Source organism: Bos indicus x Bos taurus, chromosome 4, assembly GCF_003369695.1.
Source record: "Bos indicus x Bos taurus breed Angus x Brahman F1 hybrid chromosome 4, Bos_hybrid_MaternalHap_v2.0, whole genome shotgun sequence".
Classification (NCBI taxonomy): domain Eukaryota; kingdom Metazoa; phylum Chordata; class Mammalia; order Artiodactyla; family Bovidae; genus Bos; species Bos indicus x Bos taurus.
In genome coordinates this window covers 104,060,027-104,082,304 of record NC_040079.1, presented here as the reverse complement: position 1 = coordinate 104,082,304, position 22,278 = coordinate 104,060,027, and the positions used below count along the sequence as shown (strand labels likewise).

The 22,278-nt window shown below is 39.0% G+C and overlaps 2 protein-coding genes across 3 annotated transcripts in view; one reads left to right on the top strand and one right to left on the bottom strand.

The window, feature by feature from the left end:
* Positions 1-13,725: 13,725 nt before the first annotated feature.
* RPA3 (replication protein A3) lies at positions 13,726-16,979 on the bottom strand. Of its 2 annotated transcripts, none has more exons than XM_027540078.1 (4): positions 16,816-16,979; positions 15,612-15,662; positions 14,702-14,810; positions 13,726-14,110 (listed from the first exon to the last, which is right to left on the bottom strand). In XM_027540078.1, the coding sequence occupies exons 1-4, from the start codon at positions 16,912-16,914 to the stop codon at positions 14,028-14,030; spliced, it is 342 nt and encodes a 113-aa protein (XP_027395879.1). In that variant the 5' UTR covers positions 16,915-16,979; the 3' UTR covers positions 13,726-14,027. The 2 variants fall into 2 exon arrangements, with proteins under 2 accessions (XP_027395879.1, XP_027395878.1); XM_027540077.1 differs by having other exon boundaries at positions 13,727-14,110; positions 15,588-15,662; positions 16,816-16,976.
* A 183-nt stretch (positions 16,980-17,162) lies between these two features.
* The window catches only part of UMAD1 (UBAP1-MVB12-associated (UMA) domain containing 1), a 254,614-nt gene continuing 249,498 nt past the window's right edge, over positions 17,163-22,278 (top strand). Inside the window, exon 1 of the mRNA XM_027540075.1 lies at positions 17,163-17,313. The gene's annotated coding sequence lies outside the window, so the exon portion shown is untranslated. The remainder of the gene's footprint in view (positions 17,314-22,278) is intronic.

Here is a 22,278-nt window from a genome sequence, read left to right as displayed (position 1 = left end):
GTATACAGCCTGGACATACTCCTTTCCCTATTTGGAACCCGTCTGTTGTTCCATGTCCAGTTCTAACTGTTGCTAAGGTAGTGCTATATCATTAATGACTTTATTTCAATCTTCTCTCTCCTAGATGTTCCTCATGATGTTTCCTGACTCCTGTATTTTGGCTCTGGGCCTGTGGCTGTACATCTGTCTTTTGTATTTAGAAATCAGATGATTTTTGTCCAGTCCAGGCTAGAGTGCATTTTACTCAACTCATTTCCAGTAATTTAAGAAGATACTGATATTTAAGTGCTGAATTCTGGACATTCCTGCATGTCTATGCTTCCAGCAAACAACCAGGCATTAGCATGCTTACATGTGCTGGACACTCAAAGGTTATGATTTCAGAGGGTTGATGGCACTACCGTTGCCTTGGAGGAGCTGTCTAATGGATGAGGTAGACATGAGCATTGTTTTCAGCAGACTCAAATTCACTCAGATTAATATTTGTAATTGCTAGAAAGAGTATCATAATAGCATCTTGTCTCTCTTGGTAGGCCAAAATACATGTCAGTTTATTTAATTTTCTAATTTTGGACTTTCAAACTTATTTTCTAATTAGAAATAATTTGAGGAAGTAGAGGTCCATTACATTTTTCAAAAATGCAATTTTCTTGCTGATCTATTAATAGTATAGTATTTTTAAATGTTTTACTAAGAAGGTAATTTTAGGATTAAAGGATAATTTATGTAATGTCAAATAGCAGTAATAATAGTAATTCAGTGAATACAGTTCTTTCATCATTCAATTTGTGAAAAGCATGTTGCCATAACTTAATTTCATGACTGGAAATTGATATAGGAATCTAGTTAGGCTTTTAAAATATAAAGTCATAAAGACAAGAGTAGTCTAAAGAGCATTTGAAGGGAGTAATGTATCATAAATTTGAAAGAGGCATTTTCACAGAAAAGCATGCAAATTGTTAGTCTTACGTCTTTTTGCATGAGTAATATTAGCTCCACTTTTATATATATATATATATATATATATATATATATACACACACACACACACACACATACACACACATATACATACATGGGGGAGAGGGTAAGTGGGAGTATGTGGGGATGTGTTTGCAAGAAAGTCTGGAGCTTGAGATGGCAAATGTCAAAATTCATGTTTGTTCACATTTTATTACATTGCAGCCAGATACTTGGTTGATGACAGTTTAAGAAGTTGCCACTACCAAACGTGGTAGGTAAAACTAAGTATCCTTCTTAGTATTAAGTAATTTGATAGCTGATTATTTTATAGTAAAAATTTGTTGCAGAGTTCCTGTGCTACACATGTTAGTTATATCAAAGGAAAAGTACTTTCCTCATCAATTTTGGAATTTGTATTATTCATTAAGCACGTATACTTAATATTTGTACAATATGAGCGTGTAGCTTTATGGCACATAAATGTCCCCCAAGTACGATGAAGATGTTTAATTTGTGGAGCAAAATATTCAGCAACTTGATAAGTGTGGGGAAGTTAGTATGTTTTCTCATCTTAAATATTCTGATCTTACCTTCTTCAAAAATGGAATGCAAGGTCAGTTGTGACTCTTAGGACAAACGCACCGTTTTTAAAAGATAGATAAATTTATGAAATACATGGAATTCTTTTTGAAAAAGTGTATATAATTCTCCCAGTGAATTTTAAGATGCTGCTGGCTTCCAGAAGAGAATTTCTTAAGTCTGAGAACATTATTTTCCACTGGAAGCATAACACATAAACTATAGATAAGCTGGGGCAGGTTCTGAAGGTCATTTCTTTTGGTAACATTGTTCACCTAATTTGGTGAACATACAGTGTTTTTAAGTCTATTTCATTGAATTCTGTTTACCTGTGTCTTCAGAAAATAGTTGCATGAATTATAAAATACATCTGTTCCTTCTAGAGATCTGAGGAGCTTAAAATGTGTTTTACCCTTACTGCTGATAAAACATATACTGTGCAGATAAATGAACCAAGAAGTTATTAATACCTTTTCTGCTTTGCCTCTTTTATTTCTCAGTTCTTTTAGAGTTCACTCCCAATATTCAGGATTCTACAGATTTCTAAATAACCTTTCCAGTATCTTACATTAAAGTTTGAGGAGTATATATTTTCTCAAACAGAGATGTCTGAGCAGAGTGAGAATGAATTCTCATAGAACAAAACTTGCCAAGCATATGTGATGGAACTGTAGGGAAAAAGAGCCTAACTCTAATTTTCAGTAAAGCTTAAAAATAGCTACACTGTTGTTATGTATGAGGCCTGACAATTGACATTTCTCATTTTGGCAGCATTCACCTACAGCCCCCTGTCAGGAAATGAATGTGTTCATCTCCAGGGTAAATGATTAATGAGCTGTCTATCATTTCCACTCCTTTGTACCAAGTGGTAGAGGCTTCCCTTGATCATATTGCAGCCATCAGCGTCATTACTGAAATGGACTGTGCCTTGAGAGGGTTATACTAGACTAATAGATTAGCATTTAAATAAAGAATTAACTTATGGCATTAAAAATTTAAAAAATTATCCCTTCAGAGTCACTCTGTCACACCTGATAAGGTTGTTCTGTTTTTGCTGATCAGCCACCGTCGTAAAACCTTAGATTGAGCAAAGAAGGACGGAAAAAGGCATAGAGGTCAAGTTGTTCTTGTTTTGAGTACATTGCAGTAAGATTTCCACACTTTTCACTCTTTATTAATCATTGTCATGTTGTATGAAATACATTTATGAAATTATGCAACTTGCATGCAATGATGAACAGTAAACTTGGCAAAGTATTGTGTTTAGAGAAAAAGTGAAAGGGTAAAGACATGTTTGAAAGGCCAGAATTAGTCCAGAAAAGAAAAAAGTTGGAGGATCGAGACTGACAAATGATACTCAGATACAGTGAAGTGAAACTTTTCTAATTTTTGAGCAAGCAGATGTGAGAATGAGGAGATAAGAGCATCGTAATTCAGGTGTCTTGATGATGTCTTCATTTCTAAAACAGATGGCAGAGCATGAGGGTCTGTAGAGGCCTAGAAAAAAAGTGACAGCTTATAGTTTTGGTAAAGCGATATACCCAAAGCAAACAGCTGAAACTCAGAACTTCTAGTTTGGCATCTCCATCCACTCCTGGAATAACTGCCTGAGAGTTCTCAGTATTACTGAATTTAAACTTCCCCCTCAGCTGCTTTTGTCTTCCAGCATATGACTCTCTTCATTCCCCTATATTTTCCCACTGTTTCCTGTCTCTGCTCTCTTCTGATTTTCATGAGACCAACTGTTTAATCTACTTCTGGATTAAGACAACTTCTTGAAATTATATTGGTCACCCAATCAAAGTGCACGTCATTTTCTTTACAGCTGAAACGGGTTGTACAATGAAATGTAGCCATCCCTGGTTTTTCTCAGTCCGTCTGCTTTCAGCCTACACTGATTAAGATTCTAGTAGTTCGGCTGTGGGCGATGGTGGTGTGCGTTTTCATCTTTTTTCTGGTCTGTGTGTATTTTAAGAAGCTGGAAAAGGCAGCTTTGAGTACTGCTAAGTAGAGGACAGTTTTACCTAACAAGAGATTGATATAAATGAGACTTGTATTTTGGAAAGTGGGCAGAATATGGTTACAGTAAGAGGAAACAGTTTTGTGATATGAAAAAACATGGGAACATGAATTATGCAAGTGGACCAATAGCAAAACTTCCTTTATATGTTAAAATTCACCATTGACAAGTGACTCTCAGTTACCAGGAGATGAACAGATTAGGCTCAGGTGTGCTCCAGCTGGAGCTGGGTGCGTGACCACACCCTTCTTTACCCTGACACAAGTTGCTTATCAATTACCCTCTTTTTCTCAGAAACTTTTTCTGCTTTGTTTTGGAGGCATCAATTACCAACTGGTCATTCACTGGTTTGCCATTTTTAGCTCCAAAATTTGGTATGCTCTGACCAATTTTTATTCAAATGTGTGAGTTAAGACTAACAATTCATGATTTTAAATATTTCCTGAGTCATTTTTGTCTGTGTACTGAGTCCAGCTAAGTAGAAATTACCTATTTCCAGGTTGTAGTATTATATATAGTATATATAATTGTAGCATATTATTACAGTTATATGTACAATATACAAATGTAATACATTGTAAATAAATACTATTGTATAAATGTTATACAGTGTTTGTTATAAAATATTATTTTACAATGTGTATTTTAATATGTTTAATATATTCAATAAAACTCTTATTTGCATGCCTGCATGCTTATGAATGGAAACGAATAAATTTGTTTCCTAGGAACAAGTTTCCATAGCTCATAAACACTTAAGTATTTCTCATCAGTGCTCTAGAAGTTTCTCCCTAAACAAAGCAGTCTTTGTCTTTTTCATGACATAGTTTTTCTGTTTTAGCATACGTCAGTTTTGAAGTCTGTAATCTGCATTATATATAGCCTGCAGGTTGTGAGTGAGGTAGCCACTTTCTCCTTTACTGGAAAGGGGAATGTTTTCCTGTGCCACCATGTAATTTGCTTTGCAACAATTATTGCTGTTTGTAACCAGATCTTCTGATCACAAGACACATGTAGCTGAATTTAGAATCTGAAGAGAACACAGAAGGCAGCATGACTGCTTCAAAATGTCATTGATTTAATGATTTTAACTCATAAAAAATTTTAAAGTTCAAATGCATGAATCCAAATTATTCATTTCTGAAATGTACTTTAAATAAATTCGGCAGTGTTCTGTTGTTGCAAATGGTTGTCTATGCATGAGTTTATTTTCCCAAGTCTCTGCAGTTTCCTAACGTTTCCAGTGAGACAGTTTATCAGACTACTTATCTCTAGATTCTGTTTTTAAAATTATAGAAGCCAAATGTCATGGATTCCAGACTTTGTAAGGAGTCCACACCTAGAAGCATGCCATGCTTTATAATCCTTTCTAGCCCTTCGATTAAGGAATCATAGAGGTAAATGTAACTGGTTCTTTTACCAATTATTGCAGATGAAGTTTACAAATGTTTCTTTGTCTACCCCTTTTTTGGTCTGTTTTTTTCTTTAAGCGCTGAAAGAATCAAACAGGGAAACATTATTTTTGTTTAAGCTATCTTAGGTATAGTTTTTGAGTTCAAATGTACCGGCAATTGTATTTTCCCTGTTTTTTTTTTTTTTGCTTAAACTATGTTCTTACATTTGTACCTCAAATAGGTTTATGTTATAAAATAGAAGGAAGAAAGCAACACAGAGCGTATTTTATTCATCTTGAAATGATATTTTAATGTTTTATCTACAAAGGATAAAGTAGGATATTAATGCCGTTTTTAGCAGGTTAATATTCCTGTGACAAATGATGGTAATCAACTGACTGTCCCGTTCTACCTCCACTGAAATTTACATTTAGGAAAGTCACATTGTATGAGTTCATGATGAGAAAGGGAAAGAATAGAAGGCTTTGCAGTTGTCTTAAATTCTTTTTTTGGAAACAAGTGGGGTAAAAATATATACATATCATATCTCATCTCGAGTCGTTTTCATGGCTTAATTATACCACTGAGAGTGAAGGAAATTGCCCAGTGGGTCTAAAAGAAAGAGAAGTCAACAAATTCCCCTGGTTTGGAGGCCGTGATTCTAATTCCTAGATCCTCCCTTGATCCATAATATGTTCATATGGAAAACAGTTAATAATTTCTGAGGAGATTTCAAGATGAGGCAGCTCCTAGACCACTGTCTGCCTTTCATAAATGGTCAAATACATGACTGACTAAGGCTTACCATCTCTGAGCCAAATTAAAAGAACAATTGGCTCACTAGGACCCTGATCACATAAAAGATGAATCTCTTTAAAGAAATGTATTTTCTCATCAGGTCTAATGTTTTCGTAACACTTAAGCTTCCTCAAAAGCTAAAGAAAAATATTAAAATATTTAAGTGAAATGTGATAGTATTTTTGATTTTCTATAGAGTTATGCTAAATTCATTTAATGCAGTTTGGCTTTAAATAATCATTGTATATTAAGTGAATTAATGAAAATAAATGTTAAGATCTAAATAATATTAATTTCCAAAATGAATATCTAAGGTAAAAATAATGTTAAATTATCTAGCTTTTTAACTAGCGTTTATTCAGTAGAAGAATTTCTCCTTACTGATTATCCCTCAAGATTCAGGGTGACAAGATACCAAGATCTTTCATTGAAACTATTTTTTAAAACCTATAATTAAAAAATTTATAATTATAAATTTTATTGCCTCAATATAACATTTTCTGGTGAGAGAGTCTTCTTACCAGCCAAGATAATTGCCTTATTTTCCTGGGGAATATTTTAACATTGTGTGAAAAGTGAATAGTCTTTTTAAAAGGGGACTACTTAAGTCAGAGTGTCATCAGTGGCATTGCCCAAAACTTTTTCCACTGCTTACTTATTTTCCTTCCAGCTTATGATACTTGGGCTTCCCTGGTGGCTCAGACAGTAAAGAATCTGCCCACAATATAGGAGACCTGGGTTCAATCCCTGGATTGGGAAGATTTCCTGGAGGAGGGCATGGCAACCCACTCCAGTATTCTTGCCTGGAGACTCCCCATAGACAGAGGAGCCTGGTGGGCTACAGTCCATGGGATTGCAGGGAGTTGGATACGACTGAGCGACTAAGCACAGCACAGCACTCAAGAGTTTGAGAACTGGCTCAAAGCCTTCTCAATTTTGCATCTTAAATACTGTTTTATATAGAGTCCACAGGGATTGTTGTTCTTTACTCACCCACCTACAGAAACAATCTGGTTTAAAGAATAATTTTTCATATGTGAAAGCACTGCGTACGTGTGTGCTGTCGCCTCAGTCATGTCTGACTTTTTGCAACCCGACCCCGTGGGCTATAACCCACCAGGCTCCTCTGTCCATAGGAATCTCCAGGCAAGAACACTGGAGTGGGTTGTGATGCCCTCCTCCAGGAGATCTTCCAGGCTCAGGGATCGAACCCATGTCTCTTATGTCTCCTGCATTGGCAGGCGGGTGCTTCAGTCCAAATCTTAACCATGAGGAAATACTAGAACATAAGACCTGCTTCTGACACTTGGTAATAAGTAAAGAAGAAACAATGGCACGCTAATAACAAATTTAATCCTTTCCCCCAAGATGAATGTATTACACCATAAATTGTTCATAGCCTACACCTCTGGTCTTAATTAGCCATCTCAAAACCCTATACTGTAGGTCAACTGAGGTCATAAATAACATAAGAGGATTAACTTAAACCAACATCACAATTAGAAAGTAACTCAAAACATACGCTTTATTAAATACTCTAGATTTAGCATCTTTTTATGAGTGAGAACCTGTGGTACTAGGATTCTTAATTTTCTTTCTTTCATGGAATTGATCAGAATCAAATTCCATGTGAATTAATTAAGAGAGGAAACCAAATTGGAGTTTCACTAAATAGAAAATACAGAATTTGATTGTTCTTAATCATAGTAGATTTCTTTAAAACCTTAGGCCAGTTAAATATTAAATAGTTCTGAGTTGAGACATCTTTGGAAATTATGCTAAACTGCCATGGATTGAAATTTCAGAAGGCAAGGACTTTGTATCTCTAGGAATTAGCCCAAGACTAAAATAATTGTTGAGTGACTTAAATGAATATTAAGTTAATACCTTAAAAGACAACTCAAAATTCTTTAAAGTCAGTAATACTAGTTTATCACTCAAAGTGCTTAACTCACCCAGTGAAGAGATGTTTTCAGAGTTGTTTTAATTTTGTCTTTGTCAGGTGAAAATAAAAAAATCATCTGAAAAACATCTGTAAGATTATGACTGACGACAACCTTTTTATAGCTCATTATTCCTCATGGTAGATTCTGGGTGATATTCCTTTTAGGGAAAAGTTTGGTTGTCATGATGAATTTAAGTTATCAAAATTCTGTGGCCTATTTCCTACTCTTCCTGGCTTCTCAGGAACACTTGGACCTAAGTTTAAAGTCTAATTTTATTTCCTGTTGAGTGTTCTTATAGTTGTTACCTCCTTTTATTGATATGTTTTCCCTTTTTATTTTTGTAGCCTCGTCCTTTTTAGAAATGTGTGATATATGTTAGTAATATCAGTCTTTTATTCTCAGTCCTCATCTTCAGTTCTTTGAGTTTTCAGCATCATTGACTTCTCTTTGAAACTCTTCCCTAGCAGTTCATGATATTCCTTAAGTGGATAAATACTTAGCAAGCGCTTACTAGGTATCAGGCACTATTGGGGTCCTTCTCCTGATTCACACTGCTGTTCCATAAATGTACGTTCCCCCAGGTTTTGTCACGGATTCTGTGGTTTTCTTCCTCAGGATGCTGTCCCTGATTTAGGAACACATTCCCCTACTTGAAAGTGCTGGGGCCAGATGTGCTTCAGGATTCAGAGCTTTTTTATTTTAGAAAAGTCAGAGAGGGTATATTTACTATATGTTATGAAACATCCTTCCCAGAGCGGCAGTACTCTCTAATCAAACATGGTAATACTTGTGCAGTGAAGCTTAGGAATATTTCCAGGAAGTCAGATAAAGACCACGAAGTAGCCTCACTACAGTTCTTACCAGGTTTTATTGCCAAATGCATTTAGCCCCCAATTTGGGAAAAGTGGGTTTTGAACTGTCAAGAAATTTTGAAATTGCAGATAAGGCATTGGTAGATCTTCTTAAACTCTAAATATTAGGCAGGTTGCAACTCAAATCTCTGTCTGGTCCTACTTTTCCAAATATCTTGTGGACATCTTCACACAAGGGCCTGTTAAATACTTAAATTTGTATTGAAGTGAAAATATTGCCTCCTCACCTGTTGATCTCATCCTGGGTTCTTACCTTGTTTGACTCCTGGCATCATCACTCACTGAGTCCTGTGGAATCCATTATAATATATCCTCAACTCTTGGCCTGCTGTCCCTTGTCACTTCACTGAATTATGGTTCAGGCCTTCATTGCCTCTCTTCTCAGCTTTGTGGCTTCTCAAACCAGGGTGCATGGACTAATTTATTTATACACTAGATAGCGTCACCAACTCAATGGACGTGAATTTGAGCGAAGTCCAGGTGATAGTGGAGGACAGAGGATCCTGGTGTCCTGTAGTCCATGTGGTCGCAGAGTCAGACACGACTTAGTGACTGCTGCTGCTGCTAAGTCACTCTGTGCAACCCCATAGACGTCGGCCCACCAGGCTCCACCGTCCCTGGGATTCTCCAGGCAAGAACACTGGAGTGGGTTGCCATTTCCTTCTCCAATGCATGAAAGTGAAAAAGTGAAAGTGAAGTCGATCAGTCTTGTCAGACTCTTAGCGACCCCATGGACTGCAGCCCACAGGCTCCTCCGTCCATGGGATTTTGCAGGCAAGAGTACTGGAGTGGGGTGCCATTGCCTTCTCTGGACTTAGTGACTGAATAACAACAAATGTTAGACATTGGGAAATACAGACAAGACAGGTTTTTAAACTACAAGTTCATCTGTAAGAGCCTGTTGGTGGGGAAGGCTAGTAGAATGTGTGTGTTTGTTGCTCAGTTGTATCTGATTCTGCAACTAGTAAAGGACTTACTAAATTAAGAAACACTTGGCACATGGGTATTTTTCATCCATTAAAAAGGATGAGATAGCTCAATATCTCAATTTCCAAGACTTATTAAAGGAAAAATGCATGTTGTAGGGCAGGATATTGAGGTCCTATAGATAGTTTATGTAGAGGAAATTCTGGAAAGCAGCCCACCAATCCATAGTAGCAGCATCTTTGGGGAGACAGTGGGAAATTTACTTTCTGATTTTTATAGTGTTACAAATATAATAAAACTACATATGTATATATAATTTCTTAATCCAAAAAAGAAAAAAAAGGTTATGAGCAAGTTAAGTGTGATGAGAGGACTATAACATAATGTAACTAACTCTGCTTGCTCATGTTTGGGAAAGCTTAGAGAATGTTTTCCTTTGGGCATAGGAACAGACATCCCAATCAGAGCCAAGAGCGAACTCAACAACATCTGGATCTTAAAGGGTCTAGTGTGTTCTGGCAACAGCAGAGCAGTGCTGGGGGTTTGCTTCAGGGGAGAGCAGGATTTGAGTCTGAGGTGAGATGTGGGAAGGTCTGGATGACTAATTAGAGCTGTGGATTTGACTAGTAACTGGGGAGCCTCTGGAAGTTGTTGATTTTGTATTAAGTGCATTTTTTATTTTGGAGTAACTTTAGATTTATAGAAAAGTTACAAAGAAAGAGTTCCTCCCCTCACCCCGGGAGTCTCCTTTTATGTTACCTTATAGTTTCCTGGTACATTCGTCAAAACTAAGAAACCAGTACTGGCCCATCACTTTTGCTCCAGGTTTTATTCAGATTTCACCCGTCTGCCCATCAACATGTGTCTGTTCCAGGAGTCAGTCTGTGATCCCACATCGCATTTAGTCATGTCTCCTTCGTGCTCTGTGACATTCCTTCCTCATTACTTTGACAGTTTTGAGGGGAACCGATCAGTCTGTAGAATGTCCTTCAATTTGAGTATGTTTGATATTCACTCATGGTCAGACTGGCATAACCCATTTTTGAAAAAATAGCACAAAGGTGAAGTGCCTTTCTTACCCCATTATTCGTGGGCACGTGATTATCCACATGTCATCACTGGTGATGTTAACCTTGTTCACTTCATTAAAGTCATATTGGCCAGGTTTCTTCCCTGTTAAGCTTCCCAGGAAGTTTTCCCCTTTTCACACTTATCTGGTTTTTAAACTTTGTAGTATTTTGATTATAATTGATGTCTGCTGCTAGCTAAGTCACTTCAGTCATGTCCGACTCTGTGCGACCCCATAGATGGCAGCCCACCAGGCCCCCCGTCCCTGGGATTCTCCAGGCAAGAACACTGGAGTGGCTTGCCATTTCCTTCTCCAATGCATGAAAGTGAAAAGTAAAAGTGAAGTCGCTCAGTCGTGTCCGACTCTTCGCAACCCCGTCCCACCAGGCTCCTCCGTCCATGGGATTTTCTTCTTTTTTTTTGTCCATGGGATTTTCCAGGCAAGGGTACTGGAGTGGGGTGCCATTGCCTTCTCCGATAATTGATGTCTAATGCAACTCAAAGCAGTAAGGCCAGTCATATATTTAGGGCTGTTGGGATAGCTCAAAGTGAGAAATGACAGCTATCTGAACTTACAGTGGCAGTGACAGTGAAAAGGAGGAGAGGCATTCAAGCTTTTCTGGCCAACAGAGTGGCTTATGGTAGCTTTGAAAGAAACAAGACAAGTCAAGATCACTTCACACCCATTAGGATAACTCTGAACAAAAAGATATTAAGTGTTGAGGATGTGGAGAAATCGGAATCCTCAAACACTGATGCTGGGAATGTAAAATGGTATAGCCACTTTGGAATAGTCTGGCAGTTCCTAAGAAAGTTAAACATACTTACCATTTGATACAGCAATTCCTCTCGTAAGTATACAAAGAGAAATAAAAACACAGGTGTATACTGAAATTAATGTTCATAGTTCATGAATGAGGTTATTAATGTTCATACATGAATATTCATAGTTCATTACAGCTAAATGGTGGAAAACATCCAAATGTAGAGCAGCTGATGAATGGATGAAAAAAATGTGGTATATCCATACAGTGGAGTATTTTTTGTCCATAAAAAGGGATGAAGCACAGATGAACCTTGAAAACATTATGGTAAATAAGTCAGTGACAAAAGGTCATATATGATTTCATTTATATGAAATATCCCAGACGGGTAAATCTCCAGAGACAGAAAAGTTGACTGGTTCCTTCTTAAGGGCAAGGTGGTGGTGTAGAGATTGGGCCAGGACAGGTAAGTCATGATGAAAACGTTCTAAAATTGACTGTAGTCATGGATGTACCACTCTGTGTACTAAAAGCCACTGAACTGTACACTTGAAATGGTGAATCATATCTAAAAAATTATTACTAAATGTCAGGCAACACACGGCAGGGGAGCTGCATCTGTTCAAACGACACTCTTTCAAGCCAAAGTTCATAGGTAACACAGGGGCTAGAGAAATGGCACCATAAATCATTAGTATAAGGGATTCACTTGTCAGAAGTACCCTCCTCATTTAGTCCAGTTTACTAAACATAGTTGTTCAGGGGTTTCAAACAGGACACCTTTAACATTTAGTGTTTTCCGAGGTTAACACAATTGCGGGCTGACCCCTTCTCTGGCATTGAAGACAACACTGTGTTATTGAGATTGGCTGATGTCCCTCCTACACCTGAATTTCAATTACAGTTGTCTTTATGTAGGGACTTCCCTGGTGGCTCAGATGGTAAAGCGTCTGCCTGCAATGCGGGAGACCCAGGTTCAATCCCTGGGTTGGGAAGATCTCCTGGAGAAGGAAATGGCAACCCACTACAGTACTCTTGCCTGGAAAATCCCATGGACAGAGGAGTCTGGTAGGCTATAGTCCATGGGGTCAGAGTATATGTGTGCTCAGTTGTGTCTGACTCTTTGCAACCCCATGGACAATAGCCTGCCAGGCTCCACTTGTCCATGGGATCTTCCTGGTAAGAATATTGGAGTGCAATTGCCATCTCCTGTTCCAAGGGACCTCAAAGGATCTTCCTGACCCAGGGATCAAACCTGCCTCTCCTGCACTGGCAGATTCTTTACCACTGGCGCTGCCTGGGAAGACCAAAATCGTCTTTCCTTACTGTGATAACATGCTTTACCATGAGTAGCTCCGTTGCTTAAGTAATTTGTAGGATATCTGGGGATGAAATTGAAGATGTTACCAACTTCAATATTCTTGGCATGATCTACCACCTGAATGGATTTAGAATTTATTTCCTCACTGAAGAAAATGGGTCAAGCCATAAAACCTGTGGCTGTACAGGTCACCAATTACTGTTGTACACTTGCAACATGTCACCCGGGTTGGTGGTATAAGTACAAGAATACAGAAATTTCAAATTGATTTGGACTGTTGTTATTAATAAAATCCTGAGAAAGAGATGCTATGATGGTTACTTTTTATGTGTCAGTTACGACTGGGCTAAGGGATACCCAGATAGCTGGTAAAACATTATTTCTGAGTATATCTGTGAGGGTGCTTCTGGAACAGATTAGCATCTAAATCAGTAGATTGAGTAAAGATGGCCCTTACCGAAGTAGGTGGGCATCATTCAATCCGTTTATAGAGTTAAAATACAACAAAAAGGCAGAGGAAGGGCACATTTGCTCTCTCCTTAAGCTGGAATGTTCATCTTCAACTGCCCTCTGACACTGGAGCTCCCGGTTTTTGGGCCTTTAGACTCTTGCACTTACAGCAGCGTCCTCCCTGTTCTCAGGTCTTCAAATGTGGGCTGCGAGTGACACCATCCACTTCCCTTATTCTCAGGCTTTTGGACTCACACTGTGTACCACTGACTTTCTTGGTTCTCTAAATTGCAGATCGGGTGACTTCTCCACCTCCATAACCATGTAAACCAACTTGTGTAACAATTCATTTACATATACATATCCACATATATCCTATTGGTTCTGATTCTGTAGAAGGCCCTAATACAAGTATTCAAAAATTACAGATGTTGGATTCTGTTTGCTTTTAATATCATTGTTTTTTCACAGTGTCAAGGAAGTGATTAACATGGTAATCATGGTTCATGATGTAGCAGTACATTCTTAACCAGGGTTTCATTTGGGAAATGTTAAGTCCTGACCTGACAGGTATTAAATTCCAAGTTTGTGCTTGAACAGGTGACTGAAAGAAGAACGATATGACCAACAGCACAAAAGTTTTTATTAATAAAGCAGAAAATATAAGTTCAACCAAATGTTTTTTTTTTCTTGCATTTAATCTGACCATATGCCAGAGAAATTATTCTTTATGAGAACTTAGGTGAGAACTGTCAATAAGCCAGTTCTGTCAAAAATGGCACACTGGAATATCTAATAAAGTTAGGTAAATGAAATTAAGAAGAGAACAAATTAAATATTAAAAATCACAGGAATTGCTCCTTCAAATATCAGGGGCCTCCTTTAATAGTCTTCAGTGTAGCTCACGGGCAATCATCAAAATAGTTCAACCATACTGCACGACTCCCAAAGGAAAAAACTGAGGGAACTCATGGGTAATCTTCACAGCCTCATTGTAAAGTCCAAGATCTGAAAGAAATAGGTTAGCAAACATTTAATCTACAGTGGAAAGTTGTAACATCAATTATCATTTAAAGAATTCTACCTGTTTCTTTTTTCTCTCCCTTTTAGAGGAGAGAACTTATTTTCACAATCCATTTGCTAAAACTGTGATATGGGTCATACTTATTTAAGTATGGTTCCAAAAAATAAAAGTCATGCAGTAGAACTTCCATGATTTCCAAAATTCATGGAGTGTAACTTCCATTTTGACTCCCATCGTACAGGCACCATTCTTGCCTGGTTGTGATTTAGGTGTTGTGCATTATTTGATGCCTTTATATATTAAAATCAAATAAAAAAACTATTAACAGTATTTTTGTTTTGTTTACTTTGTTTTAAAAAATTCTCTTTCCACAAATATTAATCTTCATTGTGTTTCTTATATACAAAAGCATTATTTAGAAGTAGGCCAAAATGTCCTAGCATTTTCCTTTGGGATCAAAAAGTGATACAGAAATTCAAAGTGTAGCAGGACTGAAACTCGAGACCAAGACATAGCAAGTTAAAAATAAAGTTGTTTTCCTCCTAATTACATGAATTACAGAATGTTTTATTTACCAAAAGGATGATTATCTTCTTTAAACTGGACATAAGATGCACACATAATGGTTGCCTTGGCCGTTACTCTTCCAACTACTTCCACGATTCCAGAGATTTCTTCATCAAGCTAATACAAAGAACAGAATACCAACTTGGTGTTATCACATTTTCAGCTGATAATTAACTTGGAAAATTGTTCTAGATTTTACTAACCTTTCATGTAACAAAATCATTTTAAGATTTATCAATGCAAAAATGGAATTGTAACTTGTTAAAAATGTTGGAGTACTTATCACTGTCAGCATGTCACCAGTCCAGTAACCTTTAGTAGTGGCTTCAGGTCTAAAGCTACAGTTAAATGTTTAAGTTGAAGACAAAAATCATTTAAAGATACTGAGACTGTCCAGTATTTGCACAAGGAGTAATTTGTTTAAAAGGACTTATTGAAAGGAACTTTCTATTATCTATATTTGTACAGTGAGTTCTGTATGCATTAACCAAACAGTACACACATCTGTCTTCATAAAAGACGAAGAAAGTGTACCATAAACCGTAAAAGCAAGTGACAACCGAAAATAAATGTAAATAAAAATAGAAAATTGAATTTAAAAAATGTGAAACTACGGAGGAAGGGAAAAGTGATTTAAAAAATAATTTTTTTCTTAAGTGATTTTCTGGTCTTTCATAAGGAATGAGAGTTGTCAGCATTTATTTAAAAATAACAGAGCCCCAAAAATCATTGGTTAGAAAAGTAAAGGGAAATGTAAAAGCAGGACACAAATTTTCTTTGAGAGAAGTTTGATGAGCTGGTCCTTTATATGTCCACTCCAAGAATAAGAAACATCAGCAACAAACCAAATGAAGAATTAATTATAATATACATAGAATTAATACTTAAACATACAGGCTCCATCAACTCAATAGTTACATTTTTTCCTTCACCATCTGAAAGAATAAACATTTTCCCAGTGGGATGAATCTGAAAAAGAAACACATAATTTTTTTTAAAAGTCCATATAAACTGTTTAAAATCCCCTTAAAAAGACTAGAAGTTTGACAAAAGATGAGCAGATTGACCCACACTTAATTAGTGCACACAAAGCCATTTTTTTGAGCAGTTTAACTAGTTCACATTGTCTTGTGTTACTATACCTGATCAAACGATGCCTAAATTCGAATTTTAGATAAACCATTACCTTTTTAGTGCAAATGTGTCCTGTTAGTTTTATTTGCTAAATCTGGCAACCCAGATTTAGATCTAAGAACAAATTAGAAGTAAGAACAAATTAAGGAGGGTTCATATTATCTAAAAGTGAGATCTACTGGCATCCATGATTTAAACAGTATATATCCCACAGATGGTATGTTTTAAAAAATTAGACATGAGGAAGTAAAGAGAAACTGGTTATTAGAACATCTGGGTTCTACTCCCGCGAGACAGCTGCAAAGAATGCAGTCAGATCTGGTTTGAATGCCAGCTTTGCTACTTGCTGTGGCCTTAAGCACTTTTTAACCAGATGCCACTCCTACCCAATTTCCGTAACTGTGAAGTCCAAATATACCTAATGCAAGAAGATAATGTGACTGAAATAAACTAATAAGTAAACTTTCATATAAAAGTTTTTTCTCGGTTCCCTGATCTGAGCCTTTGGCCTTGTTTCTCACCAGTAGGATGAGGGGCTGCGCTCTTAACACTTGGGTAAGATAACAAACTGGCACTGGATCAGTAAAATACAATCAAGCAATGTTTCACAGAAAAGCGACTTCAACGATAAAACGAGGTTTGATAAAAGAGGAAACAGCAGAAAAGAAGGAAACAAGAAAACTGGATTAACTGTCAAGGCCGGCTAATAGAAAACAGATGGAGTTTTGTCTATAATTTCAAGTAAAAAACGAGGGCCGGACACTAGAACGGAGCGCGTTCGAAAGATTCGCGATTCCGTGCGCTAAGAGCTAAACATTGGGCTGCAGTGGTCAAAAAGTGTGCAAACAGTTGCGCTGCGAGAAATAAAGCAATTCGGGGCGCAGTGATGCTTTCTCTCTTCCACCCTCCGTTACCTACCCTGGGGCCGCCAGCCCGACGGCCACGGGGCCCCTCCACCCAAAAAGCCCAGGGCGGTGAGCGCGCGCACCTTCTCCAGCCTCCCTACGAAGCAGACCGGCTGGTCGATGAACTGAGCTAGCATGCTGGCGTTGATGCGCGCCTTGGGCGACTCCATCACGTCCACCATGATTGCAACGCAAGGCAGGCAGCCGGCGGGAAACAAGCCGACCACTGAGAGTGTGCTCCCAGCTGACGTCTACGGGGCGGATTCCCCCGGATCCAATCGGCGGAGACCAGCATTCTCTCTCCGCCAATCAAACGTGCCGATATCTCCATAGCACTCGCGCAGTCCGGGACAGCGTGGAAGGCAAGGATGCGTCCGGAAGTGGGGACCGGCTGCTTAGTGACGCGCGGCGTCCCGGAAGTTACCCGGTCCTCTGCGAGGCGCGCGTAGGGGCAGGGCTTGGATGGGGCGGGGCTGAGGCTCCCTCCTTCTGAGACCTCGGTCCTTGCTGCGGCTGAACCCCGGAAGCAAGGTGGCGGGCTCCGGTGCCGGTACGACGGGGGACTGCGGCGCGAGCATAAGGTATCTCTTCTCGCGGGAGTCGCCGCATCCTCCCGGTTGCCATTTCTCCCCACGGACGTTTGCGGGAGAGGCGGGAATCGGTGCCTGTTTCGGAGCTGCGCCACTAGCTGTCTGTGTTTCCCCAGTTCTCCTGCAAGGGAACTCGGAGTTCATGCTGAAATCTAGGGAGCTGGTCTCATTTTGACCCTCTCTCTCCTAGAGCTAGGAAGTGGGGTCCCCAGTGATCTTCATCGCCTTCGGGAAGCTCCTGCAGCTCGGTGGCCGAGGGTCGTTGATTTTCTGCCCTAGCTGCGTCACTTTCCAACGTCAGTTTCACCACCTGTGAGAGGAGGGGCCGCGACCCTTTCTGGTCCCGACATTCTGGCCCCACTGGAGGTGCGGGTTTTCTCACGTCACCTCCGTGTCAGGAGCGAATTGAAGCGTTTGGGAGTGGGTGAGGGAACGGTCACTGGACTGAGAGAGGAGATGGATTCAAATGACTCTTAGATCCTTAGCAGGTGCGCTTCTTCCCGAGACACGATTTCCCTCTCCGCAGAATGAGGTTAGGTAACGTTCATTGCAAAGTCCCAGCTGATTTAAGTTTTGTCCATATAATTCACGGACTCTCTCTTCTGAATTCCCAGTAATTTTCCCTATTGCTTTTCACACCTCAGGATTCTGGAGGGGAGATCGCATGTGAAAGACAACCTGTTTGCAGGAGATTTGGAGCGGGGGGTGGATTCTTGAATCTGTTGTTGGCTTATATCGCTGTTGATTTTCGGGCCTTTATCCTACGGGATTTGGTACCTGCCTTGCTAGGGATATTCCAGAATGAGTGCTCATAAAAATACCTGCCAAGGATGCTCCAGAAGTTGGAGAAGTGTTTTTTTTTTTTTTTTTTTAATTGGGATGTTATTATTTTTTAGGAAACCGAATCCATGAATTAGCCTAAAACCATTAGGATCCCTATCTAGGGTCTCGGGTTTAGTCCCACAGTTGCCTTAAGCTAAGAAGATCCTGTTTGAGATGCCACTCAGCACTTTTAAGATGGAAATCTGATATCTTAATTAAAGGATAGTTCGCCTCTCTATTTAGCAACTTAGTATTTATGTACATATTCTTACCTTTTAATGTTGCTGTTACTAAGACAAGTTTAAAGGATTTCATTAGCAGAAATAGGGTGCATGTCAGTGGGTATATAAGAAAGTGGTTGCAAGTCAGTAGAGTCTGTGCAAAGCTTTCACATCTTTTGCACTTCAGTGATGTTTGGAAACCAAGTTGATTGCGTTATACAGGGAGGAGTACACATGAATGTCTTTAATAGCAATTTTTTTTTTTTTTTAAAGAGCAGCCCCTAAAGTGCCAGATCTCAATAGCACTTTTATAGCAATGAAAAAAACCACTTTTACCTACCAAGAGCATTTTTTTTAAAAATATGGAGATGAGCAAGAAGATATTTTCAAATAGCTTCTTGGATATTTTTTTGTTCACTTAAAATTTATTGTGTAATGTCTCATGCACAGAGACGAGTATATCCAACTGATATGTATAGTTTCCAGAGAAATGAAATGAACCCAGTTGGACCTCTCATTTAGCTAAAGAAATGGAACTTTACCAGTTAGGGGTTGTCATTTCCTCGTTGAAGTCCTTCTCTCACCCAGCTAGAAATAAACACTATCTTGAAATTTGTGTTAAGCACCCTTTTTTTCTATGTAGTTTTATCATATATGTAGCTGTTTCTAAACAGTGTGGTACCAATTTATCCTCCTGTCAGGAGTGTAGGAGAATTCCAGTTGATCCACATCACCTCATAGGCCAGAGTAGATGTTGGGAAATCAGCCACATAGTCCCCATTCCAAATCCCAAGAAGTGGACGCACAAAGGGTCTATCTTCATGAACTCAGCTCCCTTTAAAGAGCCTTCCTGGAAGTCCTTCACAACTTGACTTTCTACTTACTAGGTTAGGGACTTTTCCTTCTATTCCTAGTTTGATAAAAGCTTTAATTGAGTGGTTATGAAATTTGATCAAATGAATTTTTTTGCATTGAGATGATTGAATATATTTTCAATGTTGAATAACATTCTCATTCCTGGAAGAAATACAACTTGGTTATGATACATTATCTTTTATTCTGTATTCTTGGGTTTGATTTGCTATTGTTTTGTTTAAAATGATTTTTGTATTCATGTTCATGAATGAGATTGGCGTGTAGTTTTTCTTTCTCGTGTAGTCTTTGCGAGATTTTGGTATTATTTAATATTAGCATTACAGTAGTCTCATGAAATGGAGAAGGCAATGGCAACCCACTTCAGTACTCTTGCCTGGAAAATCCCGTGGACGGAGGAGCCAGGTAGGCTGCAGTCCATGGGGTTGCTAAGAGTCAGGCACGACTGAGCGATTTCACTTTCACTTTTCACTTTCATGCATTGGAGAAGGAAATGGCTACCCGATCCAGTATTCTTGGCCTGGAGAATTCCAGGGACGGGGAGCCTGGTGGGCTGCCGTCTGTGGGGTTGCACAGAGTCGGACACAACTGAAGTGACTTAGCAGCAGCAGCAGCAGCAGTCTCATGAAATAAGTTGTGGAATGTTTTCTGTATTCTCTAGGGTTTTATGCAAAACTGGAGACACCTGTTTTTTGATGTTAGGCAGAACTCACCTGTAAAACATTCTAGGTTTGGTATAGTTATCTTCTATTGTTGCTTAGTTCTTATGTCTGACTCTTTTGTGATCCCATGGGCTATAGCCCACCAGGCTTCTCTGTCTATGGGGTTTTCTAGGCAAGAATCCTGGAGTGGGTTGCCATTTCCCCTCCAGGGAATCTTCTGACCCAGGGATCTAACCCACGTTATCTTAACGTGGATTCTTTATCATTGAGTCACCAGGGATACCCATAATTAACTGTACCTGCTGCCTTGGGCATAGCCCACAAATGTTCCTAAGTAGATTTCAATAAGTTCTAAGTATTTTCTAGTGTCTTACATACTCTCTGATTCAAGGGCTGTTTTTGTTTCCAAATATATAGATTTTGGGCTTCCTTGGTGGCTCAGTGGTAAAGAATCTGCTTCCAATGAGGGAGACTTCGATTCTATCCCTAGGTGGGGAAGGTTCCCTGAAGGAGGAAATGGCAGCCCACTCCAGTATGCGTGCCTGAAGAATCCCATGGACAGAGGAGCCTGGTGGGCTACAGGCCATAGGGTCTCAAAGAGTTCGACACAACTGAACAGCTGAACACACACATAAAAGTTTTACTTATTAAGGTCGTTTTGTTCTTAATTTATAGTGTAAATTGCATTATCCTCAAATGGTATGGTCTGATACTGTGAAAGTATGAGGCTTGCTTTAAGACTTATGAAGTATATGGACAGCTTTTTGCAAATGATTCATGTATTCTTGGGAAAAATTTGTGTTTTCCAGTTACTGGATCAAGCTTGTTAATTGCAGTGTTCAGCTGTTTCTACTTTTGTTTGATTAATGTCTCAATTATAGAGATAATTGCAGATGGTAGCATTGGCAATTTCTGCTTGAACTTCTGACAACTTGTGTTATATATTTTTGAAGATGTGCTTTTCAGTACACACAGATGAAGATTATGAAGGAAAATGGTGCAGTGAAGTAGTGACTATTTCCAGTCATGCTTTTTGCCTTAAAGTTAATTTTGTTGCTAATACTGTTGATACGCTGGCTTTCTTATGGTTAAATTTTCTTTGTTGTCTCTTTTTCTGTCCTATACTTCACCTAAGGGAGGCAAGACTTTTGAGCTTTAGCGTTCATTTCCTCATCTCTTTGGTGGCTTATTGGAGTGCTGACCTGGTAAGTCTTAGCTCAAAGAGGGAGCAGGTCGATAGCACATTACTGACAAGGGGATTTTGTAGAAACTAATGTCTGTGGCTGGCAATTTATGTAAGTAAATATTGAAACATCTCCAGTCAATAATATTCAGGTAACAAAAGACATATTAATGTCTCTGGTCAATAAGTTGATGCCAGCCTGTGAGTTCCAGCAGTTCCTCCCTAACAGTGTGCTTCATTAACCAGTAGGCTTCCATTCGGACAGAATTTCCCCAATGTGTGGAGGTTGGATTCTTTTTATTTTTTTCTAATTGTAGTTGTATACTCGATTTGCAGTATTGTTAGTTTCAGATGTACAAAGCGACTCGGTTTTACATTCTTTTCAGACTCTTTTCCGTTGTAAGTTATTGCAAGATATTAAATACAGTTCCCTCTGTGCGTGTGTGTGCTTAGTCACTCAGTCGTGTCCGACTCTTTGCAACCCCATGGATAGTAGCCTGCCAGGCTCCTCTGTCCGTCGGGCTTCTCCAGGCAAGAATACTGGAGTGGGTTGCCATGCCCTCCTCCAGGGGATCTTCCCAACCCAGGGATCAAACCCAGGTCTCCTGCACTGCGGGCGAATTCTCTACTGTCTGAACCACCAGAGAAGCCCATAGTTCCCTGTGCTGTACAGTAAATCTCTGTTGCGTCTGTTAATCCCATATTTCTAATTTATCCCGACTCACTCCCTTCTCCCCTTTGTTAACCATAAGTTCATTTTCTATGCCTGTGAGTCTGTTTCTGTTTTGTATATATAATTTTGGATTATTTTTTAGATTGCACGTGAGTGATGTCAAATAGTATTTGTCTTTCTCTGTCTGACTTCGCTGAGTGTAATGTTCTTTAGGTCCATCTCTGTTGCTTCGAGTGGCAATGTTTCGTTCTTTTTTCGTGACCGAGTAATAGTCGACTGTGTGTACGTGTGCATACGCACACCACCTCTTTGTAAGCCGGTCATCTGTTGATGGGCCCTGGGGTTGTTTCCATGCCTTTCCTATGGTAAATAGTGGGGCTGTGATCATTGCTGGGCATGTATCTTTTCAAATTAAAGTTTTCATCTTTTCTGGATATATGCTCAGGAGTGGGATCGCTGGGTCATATGGTAATTTTAATTTGGTTTTTAAGGACCCTCTGTACTGTTTTTCATAGTGGCTGC